Source organism: Hippopotamus amphibius, chromosome 1, assembly GCF_030028045.1.
Source record: "Hippopotamus amphibius kiboko isolate mHipAmp2 chromosome 1, mHipAmp2.hap2, whole genome shotgun sequence".
Taxonomy (NCBI): domain Eukaryota; kingdom Metazoa; phylum Chordata; class Mammalia; order Artiodactyla; family Hippopotamidae; genus Hippopotamus; species Hippopotamus amphibius.
This window is the reverse complement of record NC_080186.1, coordinates 34,232,370-34,252,811: the sequence shown is the minus strand read 5'-3', so window position 1 is coordinate 34,252,811 and position 20,442 is coordinate 34,232,370. Positions and strand designations below refer to the sequence as shown.

Here is a 20,442-nt window from a genome sequence, read left to right as displayed (position 1 = left end):
GGATAGGGAGGGTGGGAGGGAGTCCTAGGAGGGAAGGGATATGGGGATATATGTATAAATACAGCTTATTCACTTTGGTGTACCTCAAAAACTGGCACAACAGTGTAAAGCAATTATATTCCAATAAAGACTTAAAAATAAAATAAAATAAAATAAAACAAAACTAGAAAAAGGACAACAAACTAAACCCAAAGGTAGCAAATAGAAATAATAAAGGTTAGAGCAGAGATAAACAAAATAGAGAAGAGAAAAATCCAGAAAATCAATGAAACCAAAAGTTTGTTCTTTGAAAATGTCAACAAAATTAACAAACATTTAACTAGAATAACTAAGAAAAAAAGAGAGAAGATTTAAATTACTAAAATAAAAATTGAAATTGGGACATTACTATCGATTCTACAGAAATAAAAAAGATTGTATGAGAGTACTCTGAACAATTGTACATTAACAAACTGTATAACCAACATGCCATGGACAAATTCCTAGTAATACAAAACCAACAAAGACTGAATCATGAAGAAACAGAAAATTTGAATAGACCTGTAACTAGCAAGGACATTGAATTAGTAATCAAAAATCTCTTGTACAAAGAAAAGCCCTGGATCTGATGGGTTTACTAGTGAATTCTATCAATTATATAAAGAAGAACTAATACCAATCCTTTTCAAACTTTCCCCAAAACTTGAAAGGGAAGAAACACTTCCTAAGTCATCTTATGAGGGGAGTATTATCCTGATCCAAAGGCAGGCAAAGACACTACAAGAAAAAAACAAAAACAAAAAACTATAGACCAATATTACTTATGAGCACTGATGCAAAAATCCTCAACAAAATACTAGCAAAACAAATTTAACACTGTATTAGAAAGATTATACACCATGACCAAGTCAGATTTACTCCTAGAATGCAAAGATGGTTCAACATAGGAAAACTGATCAATACAACACTTTAACAGAATAAAGGGGAAAAAAACTCATGATCACCTCAATAGATACTGCAAAAGAATTTGACAAAATTCGACACCATTTCATGACTAAAAAAAACACTCCACAAACTAGGAATAGGAGGAAACTACCTAAACATGATAAAATATATATGAAAAACCTACAGTGAACATCATACTCAATGGTGAAAAGACTTAAGGCTTTTCCTCTAAGATAAGAAACAAGGTGAGGATGTCTGCTTTCACGACTTCTATTCAACATAGTATTGGAATTAGCCAGAGCAATTTAGCAAGAAAAAAGTAAATAAAAAGCATCCAAATTGGAAAGGAAAGAGTGTAATTATCTCTGTTTGTAGATGATCTTATGTGTAGAAAATCTTAAAGATTCCACAAACTGTTAGAAATAATAACTGAATTCAGCCAAGTAGCAGGATACAACATCAACACACAATATAAGTTGCATTTCTATACACTAACAATGAACAATCTGAAAAGGAAATTACTAAAACAGTTCCATTTACAGTAGCATCAAAAAGCATAAAATACTTAGGAATTAACTTAATCAAGGAGGTGAAAGACTTACACAATGAAAAACTACAAAACACTGCTGAAAGAAATTGTAGAAGACATAAATAAAAACACATCCCATATTCATGAACTGAAAGACTTAATATTGTTAAGATGTCACCCAAAGCAATCTACAGATTCAACTCAATCTCTATCAAAATCCCAATGACATTTTTTGCAGAAATAAAAAAACTCATCCTAAAATTCATATGGAATCTCAAGGGATGCCAAATAGCCAAAACTATCTTAAAAAAGAACAAAGCTGACGGATTCCCACTTCCTGATTTTAAAAGTTACTACAAAGCTATAGCAGTCAAAACAGTGTGCTACTGGCATAAAGACAGACATATAGACCAAAGGAATAGAACACAGAGCCCCAAAATAGACTTTTGCTTATATAATCAAGTGATTATTGACAAGTCTGCCATGACCATTCAATGCCAAAAGGACAGTCTTTTCAGCAAATGATGCTGGAATAACTGGACATTCACATGCAAAAGAATGAAATTGGACCCTTATCTAATAGCATATACATAAATTAACTCAAAATGAATCAAAGACTTAAACCTAAGACCCAACACTATAAAACTCATACAAGAAAACATAGGGGAAAAAATTCACAACATTTTCTTAAATATGACAGTGATTTCTTAGATATAACATCAAAGGCACAGGCAACAAAAGAAAAAAAGTAGACAAACTGGACTTCATGAAAACTAAATTTTTTTTGTGCATCAAAGGATACTTTAACAGAGTGAAAGGCAATCTATGGAATGGAAAAATACTTATAAGTTATATATCTGATAAGAGATTAATATAAGTAGAACATATAGAGAATTCTTAAAACTCACCCACATAAAAAACAAACAATCTGATTTAAAAAATGGGCAAAGGACATGAATAGATATTTCTCCAATGAAGATATATGAATGGTCAATAAGCACATAAAAAATGCTCAACATCACTAATTATTAGGGAAGTACAAACCAAGACCACATTGAGATACCACATTACACCCATTAGGATAGCTACCATCAAATAAAATATAAAATAACAAGTGTTGATGAGGATGTGGAGAAATTGGAACACGTGCACTGTTGGTGGGAATGTAAAATGGTGCAGTCCTTGTGGAAAATGGTATGGTGGTTCCTCACAAAATTAAACAGAATTATCACATAATCCAACAATTCCACATCTAGGTATATACCCAAAAGGGTTGAAAACAAGAACTTGAACAGATATTCAGCTACATTATTCACACCAGCTGAAACATGAAAGCAAATCAAATGTCCAAAGATAAATGAATAAATAAAATGTGGTATATACAAACAATGGAATATTATCTAGTCTTAAAAAAGGAAGGAAATTCTGATACATGCTAATATAGATGAAATTTGAAGACATTATGCTAACTGAAATAAGAGTCACAAAAGGCTCCACTTATATGAGGTACTTAGAGTAGTCAAAATCATAGAGAAAGAAAGTAGAATGGTGGTTGCCAGGGCTGGGAGGAGAGGGCAGAATGAGGAGTTATTGTTTAATGGGTATAGAGTATCAGTTTTGCAAAATGAAGAGAGTTCTAGAAGTAGATGGTGGTGATGGCTGAATAACAATATGGATGTACTTAATATCATTGAACTGGACACTTAAAAATCATTAACATGGTAAATTTTCTGTTATGTGTATTTTACTACAGTAAAAAAAAATTGAAAACAAATTAAGTAAAAACAAAGACTTTTGCAGACAAACAAAACCAGAGAGTTTATCACTAATAGATCTGCACTAGAAGAAGTGTTAATCATGTTCTTCAGGCTGAAGAAGCATGTACCAGATAGAAACGTGGATCTGGACAAAGTAATGATGAGCTCTAGAAATGGCCAATCAGCATACAAAAAGATGCTCAATATAATTAGTCATTCAGGAAATGCAAATCAAAACTATACTGAGATACTACTTCATACCCACTAGGATGCCTATAATAAAAAAAGACAAAATATAACAAATGCTGGTAAGGATGTGCAGAAATTGGAACACTCATACACTGCTGATGGGAATGTTAAATGGTGCAGCTGCTTTAGAGAATAGTCTGGCAGTTCTACAAAAATTTGAACATAGAATTAACATATGACCCAGCAATTCCACCCATGTACATACTCAAGAAAAATGAAAACATGTTCACACAAAAATTTGTACATGAACGTTCACAGCAGCATTATTCATTACAAAGTGGAAGACAGTCTGGCAGTTTCCTATAAAGTTAAACATGCACTTGCTCTGTGATTCAGTAATTCCACTGCTAGGTATTTATCCAAGAGGGGAAAAAAAACAGACTGGTATGTGAATACTAGTAGCCGCTCTATTCATAATAGCTGAAAACAATCTGATTATCTACTGACCAGTGGACGGATAAACAATGTGTGGTATGTCCATATATACAGGAATATTACTCAGCAATTTAAAAATGAACTACTGATATAGGCAACAACATGGATAAGTCTCAAAAGCATTATTATAAGTGAAAGAAGCCAAACATAAAAGAGTATATACTAGATGATTCTATTTATTTGAAATTCTAGAAATGGTGTGGTCATAGAAAGTGGTAGAGTGGGAGGCACTGATAGCAAAAGGGGAGGGAACATTCTAGGCTAACAAATATGTTTTCTTTCTTGATTGCAGTGGTTGTGGTTTATACAAATGTATGCATTTTTCAAAGTTCATTGAACTCAGCTCTTAAAATATGTGTTTATATTGTATTAAATATTTCAATAAAGTTAATTTTATAAAAGAAATATAAATATTGATAAGTTTTAAACATTTGAAAAATGCTCACTCTCACTATAAATAGATGATTGAAAACGAAAACTACACTGTGGACTTCCTGGGTGGCGCAGTGGTAAAGAATCCACCTGCCAATGCAGGGGACACAGGTTCGAGCCCTGCCCTGGGAAGATTCCACATGCCACGGAGCAACTAAGCCCATGTGCCACAACTATTGAGCCTGTGCTCTAGAGCCCATGAGCCACAACTACTGAGCCCATGTGCCACAACTATTGAAGCCCACACACCTAGGGCCCGTGCTCCACAACAAGAGAAGCCACTACAATGAGGAGCCTGTGCACCACAATGAAGAGTAGCCCCTGCTTGCAGCAACTAGAGAAAGCCCGTGTGCAGCAACGAAGACCCAACGCAGCCAATAAATAAAATAAAATAAATTAAAAAAAAAACTACACTGAGATACTCATTCTCACCTATCATTTAGTAAAAATACAAAAGTCTGACAATATATTCAGTCAATGAATTTTTAGGAAACTAGCTTTCTCATACATTGCTGACAGAAGAGGAAAATGATACAATTTCCACTAGTAGTATCTAGTAATATTGACCAAAATTACAGATCTAGCTACCCTCTAACCTCACAATCCCATTTCTGTGACTCCATCCTACAGAAACACCTGTATAAATATACAAAAGACTGGAAACAACCCAAATGTCCATCAACAGGAGACCTGTTAAATAAATTATAGTACAGCCACACAATAGAATGCTAGCTGCTCTAAAGAATGAAGAAGATCTCTTTGTACGATATGGAAGGATCTCCAGGAGCATTGTAGTGAAAAAGGAAGGAAGGAAGGAAGGAAGGAAGGGAGGGAGGGAGGGAGGGAGGGAGGGAGGGAGCAGAGAGGGAAAAGAAATGAAAAGAAACTAAGAAAGGAGGAAATCTGAATAAATATTCAAAATGCTTCTATTTGAATAAAGAAGTACTGGAACTTGATGATAGATGATGCCTTAGAGGGTCAGGACAGGGAGTGGGGGAGGGAGTCGCGGGAGGGAGGGGATATGGGGATATATGTATAAAAACAGCTGATTCACTTTGGTGTACCTCAAAAACTGGTACAAGAGTGTAAAGCAAATATATTCCAATAAATAGCTTAAAAAAAAAAATCCGCACGGAAGGATGTTCCTGAAAAGGAGCACTTCATGTCAACGAGCTTCTCCTGTCGCCCAGCAACTGCTCCTTTGGAGTTCTCTCAAATAGGGTAATTTCAGCTGGCAGCTGCTGCAACCTTGAAATGATCCAGTTTGTTTTCCTGTTCCCTGATGTGTAGAGGTCATTGCTGATTATAATGTGGTTGCTATTCAATATTATCTGGAGTGTGATAACATAGAAGAATTGACTCGAAATGCTCTTTTTTTTTTTTTTTTTTTTTAGTCTTGACATTGACTCTGTGTATACAGTTGGGTCACACTAGATGCATATTTTGAAGCCTAAGGATATTTACATTTTAAAAATAAGAATGACCGGGGCTTCTCTGGTGGAGCAGTGGTTAAGAATCCGCCTGCCAATGCAGGGGACACAGGTTCAAGCCCTGGTTGGGGAAGATCCCACATGCCTCAGAGCAACGAAGCCCCTGCGCCACAACTACTGAGCCCATGTGCCACAATTACTGAAGCCTGCATGCCGAGAGCCTGTGCTCTGCAACAAGACACCACAATGAGAAGCCTGCGCACTGAGACAAAGAGTAGCCCCTGCTCACCACAACTAGAGAAAGCCCATGCACTGCAACGAAGACCCAATGTAGCCAAAAACAAAATAAAAATAAAATAAATAAAAATAAGTTTATATCATAAAAAAGTTTTTTAATTAAAAAAATAAAAATAAGAATGACCGACATGGCGGGGGTGGGAGCGGGGGTGGGGGTGGGAGGATAAGCATTGTATTTGTCTAGTTCGTAGCTGTTCAATCAATAAATAAACATTCATTATTCAAAAAAAAATAATACTGGAAAGATAAATAAGAAACTAATAAAAACAGTTACTAGTAAGTCAACTTCTGTAAATTAGAACACTACCACTTGGTGCTCTGGGAAAAATTTTGGTAGAAGTTACTGAAATCTTGCCTGTAAATTCCTTCTTTCCCTCCTTCCTCCTTTTCTTTCCTCCCTCCACCCCCTCCTTCCTTCCTGCCTTCTCTCCTTCCCAACCTCTCTTCCTCCCTTCCTTCCTACAAAATTATTTACCTACAGGAGAGTTTTGGAAGACAAGAAGGATACTGGCTCCTTGGGTAGAGAGCCAAGAAATCTGGTGGCTATAGTTTCCTTGATATCAAGAAGGTCGGGGGTATAGGGCCCAGGGAGTTACAGTAAAAACAAGCTCTAGTGAAGGAGATCCCTCAGCAACAAGGGATGTCACTCATCTTAGGTGCATGAGAGGAAAGGCTGCAGCGAAGCCATCTAGCTCCTGGAGCTGAATGTCCACAATTGCCTCATCTATATCACACTGGCTCTTGCTTCCATCTGCTTTGTGTTTGATCATTTTGTCCACTACTTCAGAGACTGATCGTGCTGAAAGATTAGATGTTGTACACTCTGGAGCCTAAACCATATTAGTTCTCTATGATATGTGGTTCCAATCACCCACTCCCCTACCACTGGTTGATTCTGTAAGGCAACTTCATTTTGATGATGAAAAACGCCCAAATTGATTGTATGTTTGTAAGAGTCTTTTTTTCTTTAATGAAACCCATTATATTTTTCATATTAATTGTTCCCTGTGGGGAAGAAGTAAACAGAAACATATCCTCTGGACCCCAATTTCCTCCTCCACACTCACCAGCAAAGCAATAGAAAAAGGCAGGCAAGAAGAGTAGCAAATGTGCAGCACGCATTGCCCTGGTGCACTCTTGTGAAACGCAACTCACTTCAAATGAGAAGTCAGAAAGAACAGAGCTTTAATACCTCTACTTTCTGCTCAGCAGCCACAGTTCTTCCAGGAGAGTGGTTTCCAAGTTGCTTATTCTCTTGAGATTCACAAAGTTCTCCTTTAAGCCTTTCAACCTGAAATACAAAAGCATTTTATTTTTTTTTATGTTTTTTAAAAATTTATTTATCGAGACTTCCCTGGTGGCACAGTGGTTAAGAATCTGTCTGCTAGATGATTTGGGAGATTGGGATTGCCATATACACATTACTAATAAGAAAAAAAGTATCAAATTGTACACCTTAAATATAAGCAGTTTATTGTATGTCAATTATATCTCAATAAAAGTTCTTAAAAAAATCTGTTCCAATAACTAGAAAGTCTCACTGGCAACACTGAGGGGCCAGGGACTTAGGAGGGAATGACCGAAATTCTCAGGAGTCTAAGGACTCTGAACATCTGAGAGAGTCAGACATTGACAAGTAAATCAGATTATACGAACTGAGAATTTAATATGTTTCTGCCTCTAAATTCTTGTGTGATTGGGGGCAACTTATTTTACCTTTCTGTTGTTCAGCTTCCAACTATGTAAAATGGGGATCATAATAATCCCTCCCTCATACGGTTTATTTTTCAGATTAAATTAAATAATCCATGTAAAGCACTCGGAATAGACCTTGAAAATAATTATTACTTAATAAATGTTGACCAGTAAAATAAATAAACAAATAAAATTATACTCAAAAAAAAAAAAAAAAAAAAAAAAAAAAAGAATCCCCCTGCTAATGCAGGGGACACGGGTTCGAGCCCTGGTCCAGGAAGATCTCACATGCGGAGGAGCAACTAAGCCCATGCACCACAACTACTGAGGCTGCACTCTAGAGCCCAAGCCACAACTACTGAGCCCACGTGTCGCAACTACTGCTGAAGGCCATGCCCTAGAGCCAGTGCTCCACAACAAGAGAAGCCACTACAATGAGCAGCCCACGCACTGCAACGAAGAGCAGCCCCCACTCACCGCAACTAGAGAAAGCCCATGTAGCAACAAAGACCCAACACAGCCAAAAAATTAAATAAATTTATTAAAAAAAAAAGAAAATGAATGAAGAACTGATAAACTCTACAAAACAGATTAAACTTGAAAACATTGTGCCAAGTGGAGAAAGGAGCCACTTACATATTGTGTAATTTCATTTATAGTAAACCTCCAGACTAGGCAAATCCACAGAAACAGAAAGTAGATTAATGGTTTCCAGGCACTGGGTTAAGGGGAGAATGGGGAGAGACTGCTAGTGGGTATCAGGTTTCTTTTGGGGGATGATGAAAACGTTCTAAATTTAGAGAGAGTGATGTTTGCACAACTCTGTGGATATACTGAAACTCGTTGAATTATACACTGTAAAAAGGTACATTTTCTGGCATATGAGTTAAACATATGACCCATCCATTCTACTTCTAGATGTTTACCCAAGAAAAAAGAAAGTATATTTCCAATGAAGATTTTTATTTATTTATTTATTTGGCTGCATTGGGTCTTGGTTGCTGTGCGTGGGCTTTCTCTAGTTGCAGTGAGCTGGGGCTACTCTTTGTTGTAGTACGTGAGCTTCTCATTGCAGTGGCTTCTGTTGTTATGGAGCATGGGCTCTATGCATGCAGGTTTCAGCAGTTGTGGCATGCGGACTCAGTAGTTGTGGCATGCAGGCTCAGTAGTTGCAGCACTCAGGCTCAGTAGTTGTGGTGCATGGGCTTAGTTGCTCTGCGGCATGTGGGATCTTCCTGCACCAGGGATCGAACCCGTGTCCCCTGTCTTGGCAGGCCGATTCTTAACCACTGCTCCACCAGGGGAGTACCAAAAGCATTTTAAATACAAAAGTGAGGGGGGGTTGCTTTGTTTTAAAAAGTATATCTGTTATACATGAATGTATTCTTTGTGTAAAAAATTTAAACAACATATAGCTATATAGAGTAAAAAGTGATCTTTTCCTTCACATAAACTTGCCCCACAGTCCTGTTTCCCTTTCCAGAAGTAATAATGTTTGGGATATACCCTTCTTGAACCTCATCTCACATGTATGTGTATGTGTGTATATATATAAAACATAAACATATGTTTAACATACATTAAACATATTTTATCAGTATTAGATATACAAATTCACAGAGATTTAGACAACTTGAACAGTGTTTAGATTCTTTCTTATGATTGCATTTTAAAAATTAGGATAAAATATACATAGCATAAAATTTACCATTTTAACCATTTTTAAGTACACAGTTGAGTAGCACTAAGCACATTCACATCCATCACCACCATCAATCTCCAGAATTCTTTTCATCTTTCAAAACTGAAACTCTATATCCATTAAACAATAACTCCTCATTCTGCCCTTCCCCACAGCCCCTAGAAACCACTCTTCTACATTCTGTCTCTATGATTTGTGACTACTCTAGGTACTTCATATAAATGGAATCATACACGATTTGTCTTTTTGTGACTCGTTTATTTCAATTAGCATATTTCTTCAAGTTTCACCCATGTTGTAGCATATGTTAGAATTTCCTTTCTTTTTAAGACTGAATAGTATTCCATTGTATGTATATACCATATTTTGTTTATCCATTCATTTGTCAAAGGATGCCTGAATTGCTTCAACCTTTTTGTTATGAACATGAGTGAACAAGTATCTGTTCAAGTCCCTGCTTTCAATTTTTTTGGGTATATATGCGGAAACACAATTGCTGGATCATATGGTAACTCTGTTTACTTTTTAAAGGAAGTACCATACTGTTTTCTACAGTGGCTGTACCATTTTACATTCTTAACAACAATGCCCAAAGGCTTCCAATTTCTCCACATTCTCATCAACATTTGTTATTTTCTATTGTTTTGATGATAGCCATCCTAATGAATATTTATTCATTCTTGCAACAAAATTTCTGGAGCACTTAGTATGTGCCAGGCATTATATTGGACACTAGAGATATGATTGTGAAATGAATATAATTAAAACTGAAGTGATATATAGTAGATCTAGAACTTGGAAGTACATATAAAAAATCAATAAATTCTGAAGAAATGATTCAAAAACATAACACAACTAAGGGTTTAGTATTAATAATCTCAAACTTTGGTAAATGCGATAAGTATAAACTATTATCTAAATCCTTATTAAAAAGAAAAGATCCTAAATTGACACAATAGTAATAACATTACTGTTCAGCGTATGTAGTTAAAAGGTATAAAACAGTCATACTGATAGAAAGCATCCAGGTCAAAGTACAGCATCTACCTGGGATGCTATAGCCACCGAATCAGTCTTCACTAATTATCAATACGTAATGTATTGATACACCTAGGTTTCTCTAGCTGCTGATTGTTCCTCTTCTACACACATTTAAATTAACCCTAAAAAAAAATTAAATAACTTACCTCTTCTCCAAGCAATTTTTTTTCTGAGTCAAGTGATCGAACCCGATTTCTTAAAGCCAGAATTTCCTCATCCAGTCTCTGATTATGTTCCTTTGCTTTCCGTGCGTCAGCTGAGTCTAAAACAGGGGAAATGCAGTTGGCCCCACTGGATGGAAGTTTTAATTTGGGGGCGCTAACTCTAAACACTGAGGAAGTGCTGCTTCCTACTGTTCTTGTCAGCCCTACCACGTGTCTGCATGTGTGATTCTCTGCAAACAAGAGCTGCTAGCCTCTCAATTTCAGCCCTAGAATGTTCTATCAACTAACGAAACAGAACAGGATGTTTTTTATTTCTCATACCAGTCTAATGACTTGCACTTTTTGAGTATAGGGTTTCTAGCAATAGAGGTTCTTCCAGGACCTGGAATTTTAAAAGTTCATCAAAACCATTTTTCTCCTGTAGCACCTCTGCCTGTAGGCCACTCTTAGCTCAGCACCTCACGTTAAGACTTGCTCTTTCTAGCACTCATCAAAGTTTCAATAGTACAAACTTGTTGCCTGTAACTTTCCTGGATTTGTAGCTGTTTCTTTTTTCACTTATGTCTCTCCTATTTTTCTTTTGCTGCTTTAAAGTCTCCTTTGTTTTCCTTCTTCAGTGCCTGTTCTATTTTTAATTTGTATTTTTTCTTTCTTCATTTTTTTCTTTTGTTTCCCTTGTGTCCTCTTTTTTTCTTAGTATGTAATTTTTTTTAACTTGAAAAATATTGAAAACACACTGAAAAGAGAAAAAAAAAATCATTCACAATCAATATACATATACGGAGGGCAAGATTTGTTCTACCTTTTGCATATTGCAATTTTAAAAATTTTAAACGATGCTATACAACACTGTCTGCAACTTTACCACCTGTGACTACATCATGGATATCTTTACAGGATGATCCTTATAAAGTCATTTCCCATTTCTTATTTGGAACTATTTTTTAATTGAGGTATAATTTATACGCAATATAATGTACATATCTTAAGCGCTCAGTTTAATGAATTTTGACAATTTTACATACCTGTGAACTTCCCCTCAAAAAGACACACAACATTTCCCTTACCCCATAATGCTCCCTCACATCCTTTTCAGTCAGTTCTCCACTCCCACCCAACCTTATAATCACTTTCTGACTTGTATCACGTAGACTAATTTTGCTCATTCTTGGTTTTCATATGAATAAAATTTTACAATACACATATGTTTGTGTCAGTCTTCTTTCACTCCATATATACAGTATTTTGGGGATTCATCTGTATTTTATCATTAATTATTCATCTTGACTCGTTAGTCCACCTTATTAATATACCACAATTTGGCTTTGCATTATCTCATTTTGTTCTGCATAGTATGCCACTGTCCAAATTGCCATTTTTTTTGGTGTCAATTTTCCCATACTGATGAAGATTTAAGTTTGTTGCCAGTGCTTATTCTTGTAAACAATTCTAAAATTATTTTCCTTGTTCACCAATCTCTAAGTACTTATGACATTATTTCCAAAAAAAAAAAAATCCCCAGAAAAAAATGGGATAGCTGGATCAGAAGACATGTACATTTAAAAATATTTGAGAGGCTGCCAAATTATTCTTCAAAAAGACTGTACAAAAGCTATGTTCTCACAATGACATTGTCCATTTTTCTATACTATATATTACCAGTATTTTTAATTTTCACAAATCTTAAAAACGCAGTTGAATAATGGCCTATTTTATTTTTTTAATATTTATTTTTATTTGATTGCACCAGGTCTTAGTTGCAGCAGGCAAACTCTTAGCTGCGGCATGCATGTGGGTCCTTAGTTGCGGCACGTGAACTCTTAGTTGCAGCATGCGTGTGGGATCTAGTTCCCTGACCAGGGATCGAACCTGGGCCCCCTACATTGGAAGCGCGAAGCCTTAACCACTGTGCGACAAGGGAAGTCCCAGACTTTCTGTTTTAAAAAAAAAACCATCAAGCTGTACAGTTATGTTCAGAGCGGATATTCTCATCCAACCCTTATCCACCCTGACCCAAAAAAATGTTGTTAATACTTGGCTAATATTCTTTAAAATTTTTATATGCATATTCTAATGTATAGACAAAGGTTGTACTGAAAATATTTAACAACTGGTAAAGCGTGGACCCTCATCAATAAGAATGTAGCTCTGGAGCAGAGTTCTAGAGAGTGTCCTGCTGTGCCAAGTATTATCCTTTTGGCGGCTGGAAAGACGAGGGGCTGGAAGGAGCTGGGACAGTTGGGGTAGGTGGTGGACACTTAGAAGATGCAGGGCAGTAGCCACGCAGAACTTATACAAAATTATCCCAGTGTATTCACAACTTTACTGCCGTACTAGTGTGTATCACTTCATATAGTCCTGTGACCACCCACACACATATGCACACACACATCCTACAAAAATAAAACCCAAACAACATTATACTACATGTATTACTCCACAGCTTGCTTAGACATCTATTCATGTCAGTGCACAAAGCAAAGATCTATGTCATTCTTATTAAAGTATCCATTGTGCGGTCACTTTTTTAGCCAACCCGTTGCAGATAAACACAATTTAATTTTACTACCCAACAAATTACTCCTTATTCTTTGTACTTTTACAAGTTCTTCTATGGTCATTGGGGATAATGTAATGTCCTTGGTTTTGTCACCAAGGTAATGCTCACCACTTAACAGCTGGGAAGTACATATTCTCTCTTCTTTTTCTGGAAGAGGTTATGTAAAATCAGTGTTATTTACTTCTTAAAGGTTTGTTAGAATTCACCAGTGAAGCCATCTGAACCTGGAGTTTTCTTCATGGGAAGATTTTTAACTATAAATTCAATTTCTTTGGTAGTTTTACGGCTATCTATTTCTTCTTGAGTGAAGTTTGGTAATTCGTGTCTTTCAAGGAATGTGTCCATCTTATCCCAGTCATCAAATTTATTGTCATAAAGTTGCTCAAAATATTCCCTTATTATCTTTTTGAACTGTAGAAATGTTCTCTCTGTCATTACTTATATTGGTAATGTGCATCTTCTCTCATTTTTTCGTGAACAATCCAGTTAGAAGTTTACCCCAATATTATTGATCTTTCCAAAGAACCATCTCTTTGTTCCACTAGTGTATTCTATTTTGGTTCTGTTTTTAATTTTATTGACCTCAACCTTATTTTAAACATCTCCTTCTTTTTGCTTGCTTTGGATTTAATTTCTTATCCTGGGTTTTTAAAGTAGAAGCTTAGATTATTTTGAGTCCTTTCTTGATTTCTGGTATAAGCATTAAAAGGCATAAATTTCCTCTTAAGCACTGGCTTAGATGCAACCCACAAACACTGATATGTTCAATGTTTTCATTTTTATTCAAGGTAATTCATAGAAAATATTTTGTGATAGCCCTTGTAATTTATTCTCGGAAGGCATGGCAATTTATAAGTATCTTATTTAATTTCCAAATATTTGGCGATTTTCTAAACATACTTCTGTTACTGCTTTTTAGTTTAATTCTATTATGGTCAGAATAATTTGTAAGATTTCAGTTCTGCAGAAATTCATTTTATGGTGATGGCCTATTTTTGTAAATGTTCCACGTGTACTTGAAAAGAATATAACACTCCAGGTGGAGTTCTCTATAATTATCGATGATGTCATGTTGGTTAGTAGTGTTATTAGGTCTTCTATATGCTTACTGATTTTGTTTTCTTGCTCTGTCAGTTACTAAGAAAGCAGTGTTCATTTTATAAATATATTCATATATTTTTCAAACAATCCTGATCATCAATTATAACGTATATGTTTTTTTCCCCCACATATCCAAGTAATTCTCCAATACCACCTGGGTGTTCTGCAGTTCAACTCAATTCTGATGCTATCTATGTGGAGATAGCATCAGATTCCACAGGTTAAGGGTTCAGTCCCATAAGACTGCTTTCCGCTTCAGATGCCAATCACAAGGGCAGGTTGTTACCTGTGCTTCTGACTGATTGTTTATAAATCAGAGATTCTCATGACCTCTGCCTTGGGTTTGATTAATTTGTTTTTTGTTTGTTTTTTATAATTGTATTTATTTATTTATTTATTTTGGCTGTGTTGGGTCTTTGTTGCTGTACGCAGGCTTTCTGTAGTTGTAGAGAGCTGGGGCTACTCTTCGTTGCGGAGAGTGGAGTGGGGGTGGGGGGCCCTACTCTTTGTTGTGGTGCACAGGCTTCTTACTGATGTGGCTTCTCTTGTTGCGGAGCACAGGCTCTAGGCACGCAGGCTTCAGTAGTTGTGGCACGTGGGCTCAATAGTTGTGTCTCACAGGCTCTAGAGCACAGGCTCAGTAGTTGTGGCACACGGGCTTAGTTGCTCCATGGCATGTGGGATCTTCCCGGACCAGGGCTCGAACCCCTGTCCCTAGAATTCGCAGGCGGATTCTTAACCCCTGTGCCACTAGGGAAGCCTGGGTTTGATTACTTTGTTAAAGCAGCTCACAGAACTCAGCAAAACATTTTATTTACTAGATTACCAGTTTATTATAAAAGAATGTAACTCAGAAATAGCTAAATGGAAGAGATGCATAGGGTAAGGTCTGGAGAAAGGGGTGCAGACCTTCCATGCCCTTCCTGAGGGCTCCATGCTCCCCAAATCTCCATGTGTTCACCCACCCGGAAGCTCTCTGAACCCTCTTCTTTGGGTTTCTATGAAAGCTTCATTACATAGGCACGAATGATTAAATCACTGGCCACTGGTGATTGAACTTATTCTGCAGCCCCTCTCCCCTCCTAGGAGGTGAGGGTGGAGACACAGAAGGGTTGGAGTTATGGAGGGGTGGGCGGAGGGTGGAACTGAAAGTTTCAACCGTCTAATCTCCCGATTGGCTCCCCTGGAAACTCCCATCCTTTGGTTACCTAGGGGCTTTCCGAAAGTCCTCATTACTGTGATGAAAGACACCCTTATTGCTCTTACCACTAAGGAAATTCCAAGGGTTTGGGGGCTTGCTGCCAGAAGCAGGGATGAAGACCAAATACATGTTTCCTATTATAAATCACAATATCACAGGGTAAATAAACCTAGTTTTATAATTATTTAAAATCAGTAAACATATTTTAAATTATTTTTGTAGTTACTACCATTATAACACTCAAATATTATATTATTTGTAGCTGGTATCATTTATACACAGCCACGCTAGGGCCAGATTAACTAATGTGATCACCACTTATCCCAAGCTACCGGCTTCCCAGTGAACAAATGTGTGTGAGCTGTTGTTAAATGCATTATAAGGTGTCTTGATCTCAGTGGTCCCAGTAAAATACATATTGTTTGTGTTGACCAAAGGTTTTGCAGTCAGACATTTATGGATTCAAATACCAGCTCTAATACTTAATGTAGCTATTGGATAATTCATTTAACCTTGTCAAGGCTCGATTTCTTTATCTATGAAATGGGGATAATAATACTCATAATTTGGCACTGTTGTTAGGGTTAGAGGTAATGCATGTAAAATACCTGGCAGAGTACCTGTTAGTAAGCAACAAGTTGTAGCAATAGTAATAGCAGTGGAAATAGTAATATTATTATTATAACTATTAAATATTTTTAAATGTTACCTAACAAAAATTATATTATTAAAAATTTTTTTTATGTCTCCCATTTTAAACATCTTTATTGAATTTGTTACAATATTGCTTCTGTTTTATGTTTTGTTTTTTTTTGGCCATGACGCATGTGGGATCTTAGCTCCCCGACCAGGGATCGAACCCGCACCCCCTGCATTGGAAGGTGAAGTCTTAACCACTTGGCCACCAGGGAAGTCCCTATGTTATTGTTTAATGTTTTATTATTATATATTGCTATGTCTGCTAAAACAACTCACCATTTTCTTTCAGTTTTATCAAATTTTCCTTCAATTTCTCAATTTCTAGTTGAGCCTTCTTAAGTGCAGAATCTAAAAGAAAAAAAGAACAAAATATTTGTGTAAGGAGCAAACGATTAGTGTAATAATCAAATTTCAAATGACTCTCTTGGACTTCCTAGGTAGCACAGTGGTTAAGAATTTGCCTGCCAATGCAGGGGATATGGGTTCAAGCCCTGCTCTGGGAAGATTCCATATGCCATGTAGCAACTAAGCCCATGTGCCACAACTACTGAGCCTGTGCTCTAGAGCCCGTGAGCCACAACTATTGGGCCTGTGTGCCGCAACTATTAAAGCCCATGCACCTAGAGCCTGTGCTCCACAATAAAAGATGCCACTACAACGAAGAATAGCCCCTGCTCGCAGCAACTAAAGAAAGCCTGTTTGCAGTAATGAAGACCCAACGCAGCCAATAAATAAATTTAATTAATTAATTAAAGAAAATTACTCTCTTTCTCTTTGGAACAGTTTCTTTTTTCTGATGGCTGTCCTTTGAGTTTCTGCATAAATGTCACCTCCTTCAGGAAGCTTTTCCAGATTACCCTCTTAATGTTCCTACTACACCTTATATTTATCCCTATCCCTGATATCATCTGATCTTGTAATCTTTCCCTGTTTCCCTAACCAGATTCTATGCTGAAGAGTTTGCACCACTGTAAACAACAGGAACAGCTGAAAGGTTTCAAGCATGGTACTACCAGTTTAGCAAAAAGAAATTACACACAGAAATACTTAAAATTAATTCCTGCAATTAATAATATTTAGAATTTTACCAGTAATTCCTAGAAATAGCAAAATAGTAAAATTTCAGGAAATATCTTTTGGTATCATTCAAGAATTTTATGAGGATAGCAGAATGGCATAGGGAATAAATATAGGGCATTGAAGTCTATTGGATTTGGGTTCTCTAATTAAGATTTTATTACTTTGCCTCCTGTGGTCTACTCATCACCAATGATATGGCTGATAGGTGTCCTATAATGGCAAGTTGAGGAATCTCCCAGAAGAGACCAATATGAATCTTATAAGAGATCATTCCCAATCATATAGAAAAGGTACATGAGGCAAAGTCCAGAGGAAATCAGAGACAAGCTTCCGAGAGTCTTCTCCCAGCGGAGTCACACAGGATGTGCTTAATTTCTCCAGCAACAAATTGACAATTCGTGTGAAATGTTGTCTACCAGGAAAATTCATTACAGACTTGGTGGCCAAAGTTTTTATTGGGGGCTGTTTACATAGATACCACCTTCTGCCTAGGACATAAAATTTCAGACTCTCAGAAGGAAAGCAGGTTTTCAACATAAACCACATTGTTTGTACAAACAGGACAGGCACAGTGAGCCACTATCATAAGTTGGGGACTGGTGGGAACCTACCCCAAATTCAAATTCCCAGAGCCTAGCCAAGGGTTAACCTGACAAGCAGGACCTTCTAAGGATAGCACTGTCAAGTCTTCTGTGTTAACTATTTTCTGCACAGGATGGCTATACCATAGTTAGTTTATCCACTCACCAAATGACAGATGTTTGAGTTTCTATGTTTTGGCTACTGTAAATAACAGCGCTCTGAACATTCACATGCAAGCCTTTTTTTTTTTTAATTTATTTATTGAATATAGTTGACTTACAATGTTAATTTCTCATACAAGTTTTTGAGTGGATATACATCTTCATTTCTCCTGGGTCACTTAGGAGTGGAATTGCTGGGTCACGTGCTAATTTTACATTTAACACCTTGAGAAACTGCCAAATTGTTTTCCAAAGTATCTGTATCATTTTACATTCCCATCAGCAAGGTTCCAATTTCTCCACATCCTTACCAACACTTGTCATTGTCTTTTTTATGATAGCCATTCTAATGGATGTGAAGTAGGCTCTCTCTGTAGTTTTAATTTGCACTCCCCTAATGACCAATGATGTTCAACATCTTTTCATGTGCCTACTGGCCATTCATATACCTACTCTAAAGAAATGCCTACTCAAATATTTTGTTCATTTTAAAATTGGGGCATCTTTTTATAATAATATAAAAGAATACATAAGAATTCTTCATATATTCTGAATCCTGCATCAAACATATGATTTCTCTCAGTCTGTAGTCTGTCTTTTCACTTTCTTGTTGGTATCTTTTGATGCATAGAAATTTTAAATTTTGATTAAGTACAGTTTATTAGGTTTTGCCTTATCACTTTTATGTTTGGTGTTACATCTAACATATGATTGCCTAAACCCAGACCATCGGGATTTATTCCTATGTTTTTTTCTGAGCATTTTAGTTTTAACTCTTTACATTTAGCTTTGTGGTCCATTTTGAGTTAATTTTTGCGTAGGTGTGAGGTAGGGGCCTGTGTTATTTAGATGCATCTCCCGCACATCATATCATTCATCAATAAATATTTCACTATGTATATCTAAAAGATAAGGACTCTTTTAAAATATAAACTCAATACCATTACGTGTAATTAGAGAAATTTAACAAGAATTCCTTAATAAAAACGGCCGATTAGCATTCAAATTTCCAATTGTTTCATAAATGTTAAAAAATCTGTTTGAATCAGAATCCAGTGAAGGCCACACATTAATTTGGTTAATAATTCCTTCAAACCTTTAAAAATTCATCTTTTTCTTTTAATTTATTTATTGAAGAATAAATAAATATTTGGCATGAATTCTTTTTTATTCTTGAAAAATATTTTTATTATTGTCCAAAAATTCTTGTTCGCATCCAGTTTTTGGATGTGATATAGACAGAGCTAGAAAATAAACTAAAACAGTCCTTCATTTAAAAGAGAGTTTGTTGAAAGAAGTAGGCTAATACTTGGGAAACACTATGATGGAACACATATACCTAGGAATAAATTCTGGCTATAAATTGACGGATGATTCAAGAAGTAACACATAAGGCCCACACTGACACTGCATATGATATTTTAGAAGGACTTGCTAATTCAGCATCCCAGCAGTCCCCTGGGGATACTCACTGTGAGGCCAGTTTTCAATTGATAGTTTAGGATCCACCAGACCAACCAGGTGCTGAGGGAAGAGAGTGCTATGGGAATGTGTTCCACTGCATTCAAGTGTAACTAAATGTAACGGGTGTCCTGCTTTTTCCTTTCTCCTTCTGTCTTGCAAGTAGCAGACTGCTTCTCATCAGCCTCACAAGGCCAGATTTCTTCTTTTTTCTAATTGGGTTTCTTGAGGTATACTTTGCATACAATAAAATTCATCCTTTTACGTGTATAATTTGATGAATTTAACAAACATACACAATTGTGTACCCGTTAGCCCAATTTTCCATCATTCTGAGAAGGTCATTTGTGTTCACTGTTTAAAATGCATTCTTAACAAAATCTCAACCCTCCTGATATTCTTTGTTTTTAACTCCACAACCCATTTGGCAGAATCATAATTGTTTTATACATCTATCTTTTTTTTTTTTTTTTTTTTATAGTTGTGGTGCATGGGCTTAGTTGCTCCACGGCATGTGGTATCATCCTGGGTCAGGGATCGAACCCATGTCCCTTGCATTGGCAGGCAGATTCTCAACCACTGCGCCACCTAGGAAGTCCCACATCTATCATTTTTAAGATATGATCCTAAAGTAACCTATATACTGCATTTGAAAAAGAATCAGTCTAATTTCTTTAATTATTGCAAATTATAAATATAGAAAGAGAATCATTTTAAAAATTTAAACTTCATACTAAAATAAATTATAAATAAATCAAATATTGAAACATAAATAATAAATCCATAAAAGCACTAAAAAAAAAACCCAGAGGAGACCATTTTCAATAACCTTGTAGTGATGTAGGAAAGGATTTACACATGAAAACCCAGAAGGCTTAAAGAATAACTTAGTTAAATCTGACATTGATAAATATTAGCATTTCTATATTGCAAAAAAAAAAA

General features: G+C 36.2%; 1 protein-coding gene across 2 annotated transcripts in view; it reads right to left on the bottom strand.

Moving 5' to 3' along the window:
* Positions 1 to 20,442, bottom strand: part of CCDC30 (coiled-coil domain containing 30) — a 125,659-nt gene that overhangs the window by 78,778 nt on the left and 26,439 nt on the right. For both annotated transcript variants that reach the window (XM_057707378.1, XM_057707387.1), the window contains exons 8-10: positions 16,493 to 16,564; positions 10,638 to 10,753; positions 7,246 to 7,344 (exon numbers count right to left, since the gene is read on the bottom strand). In XM_057707378.1, the coding sequence (XP_057563361.1) occupies positions 7,246 to 7,344; positions 10,638 to 10,753; positions 16,493 to 16,564 (287 nt within the window). The remainder of the gene's footprint in view (positions 1 to 7,245; positions 7,345 to 10,637; positions 10,754 to 16,492; positions 16,565 to 20,442) is intronic.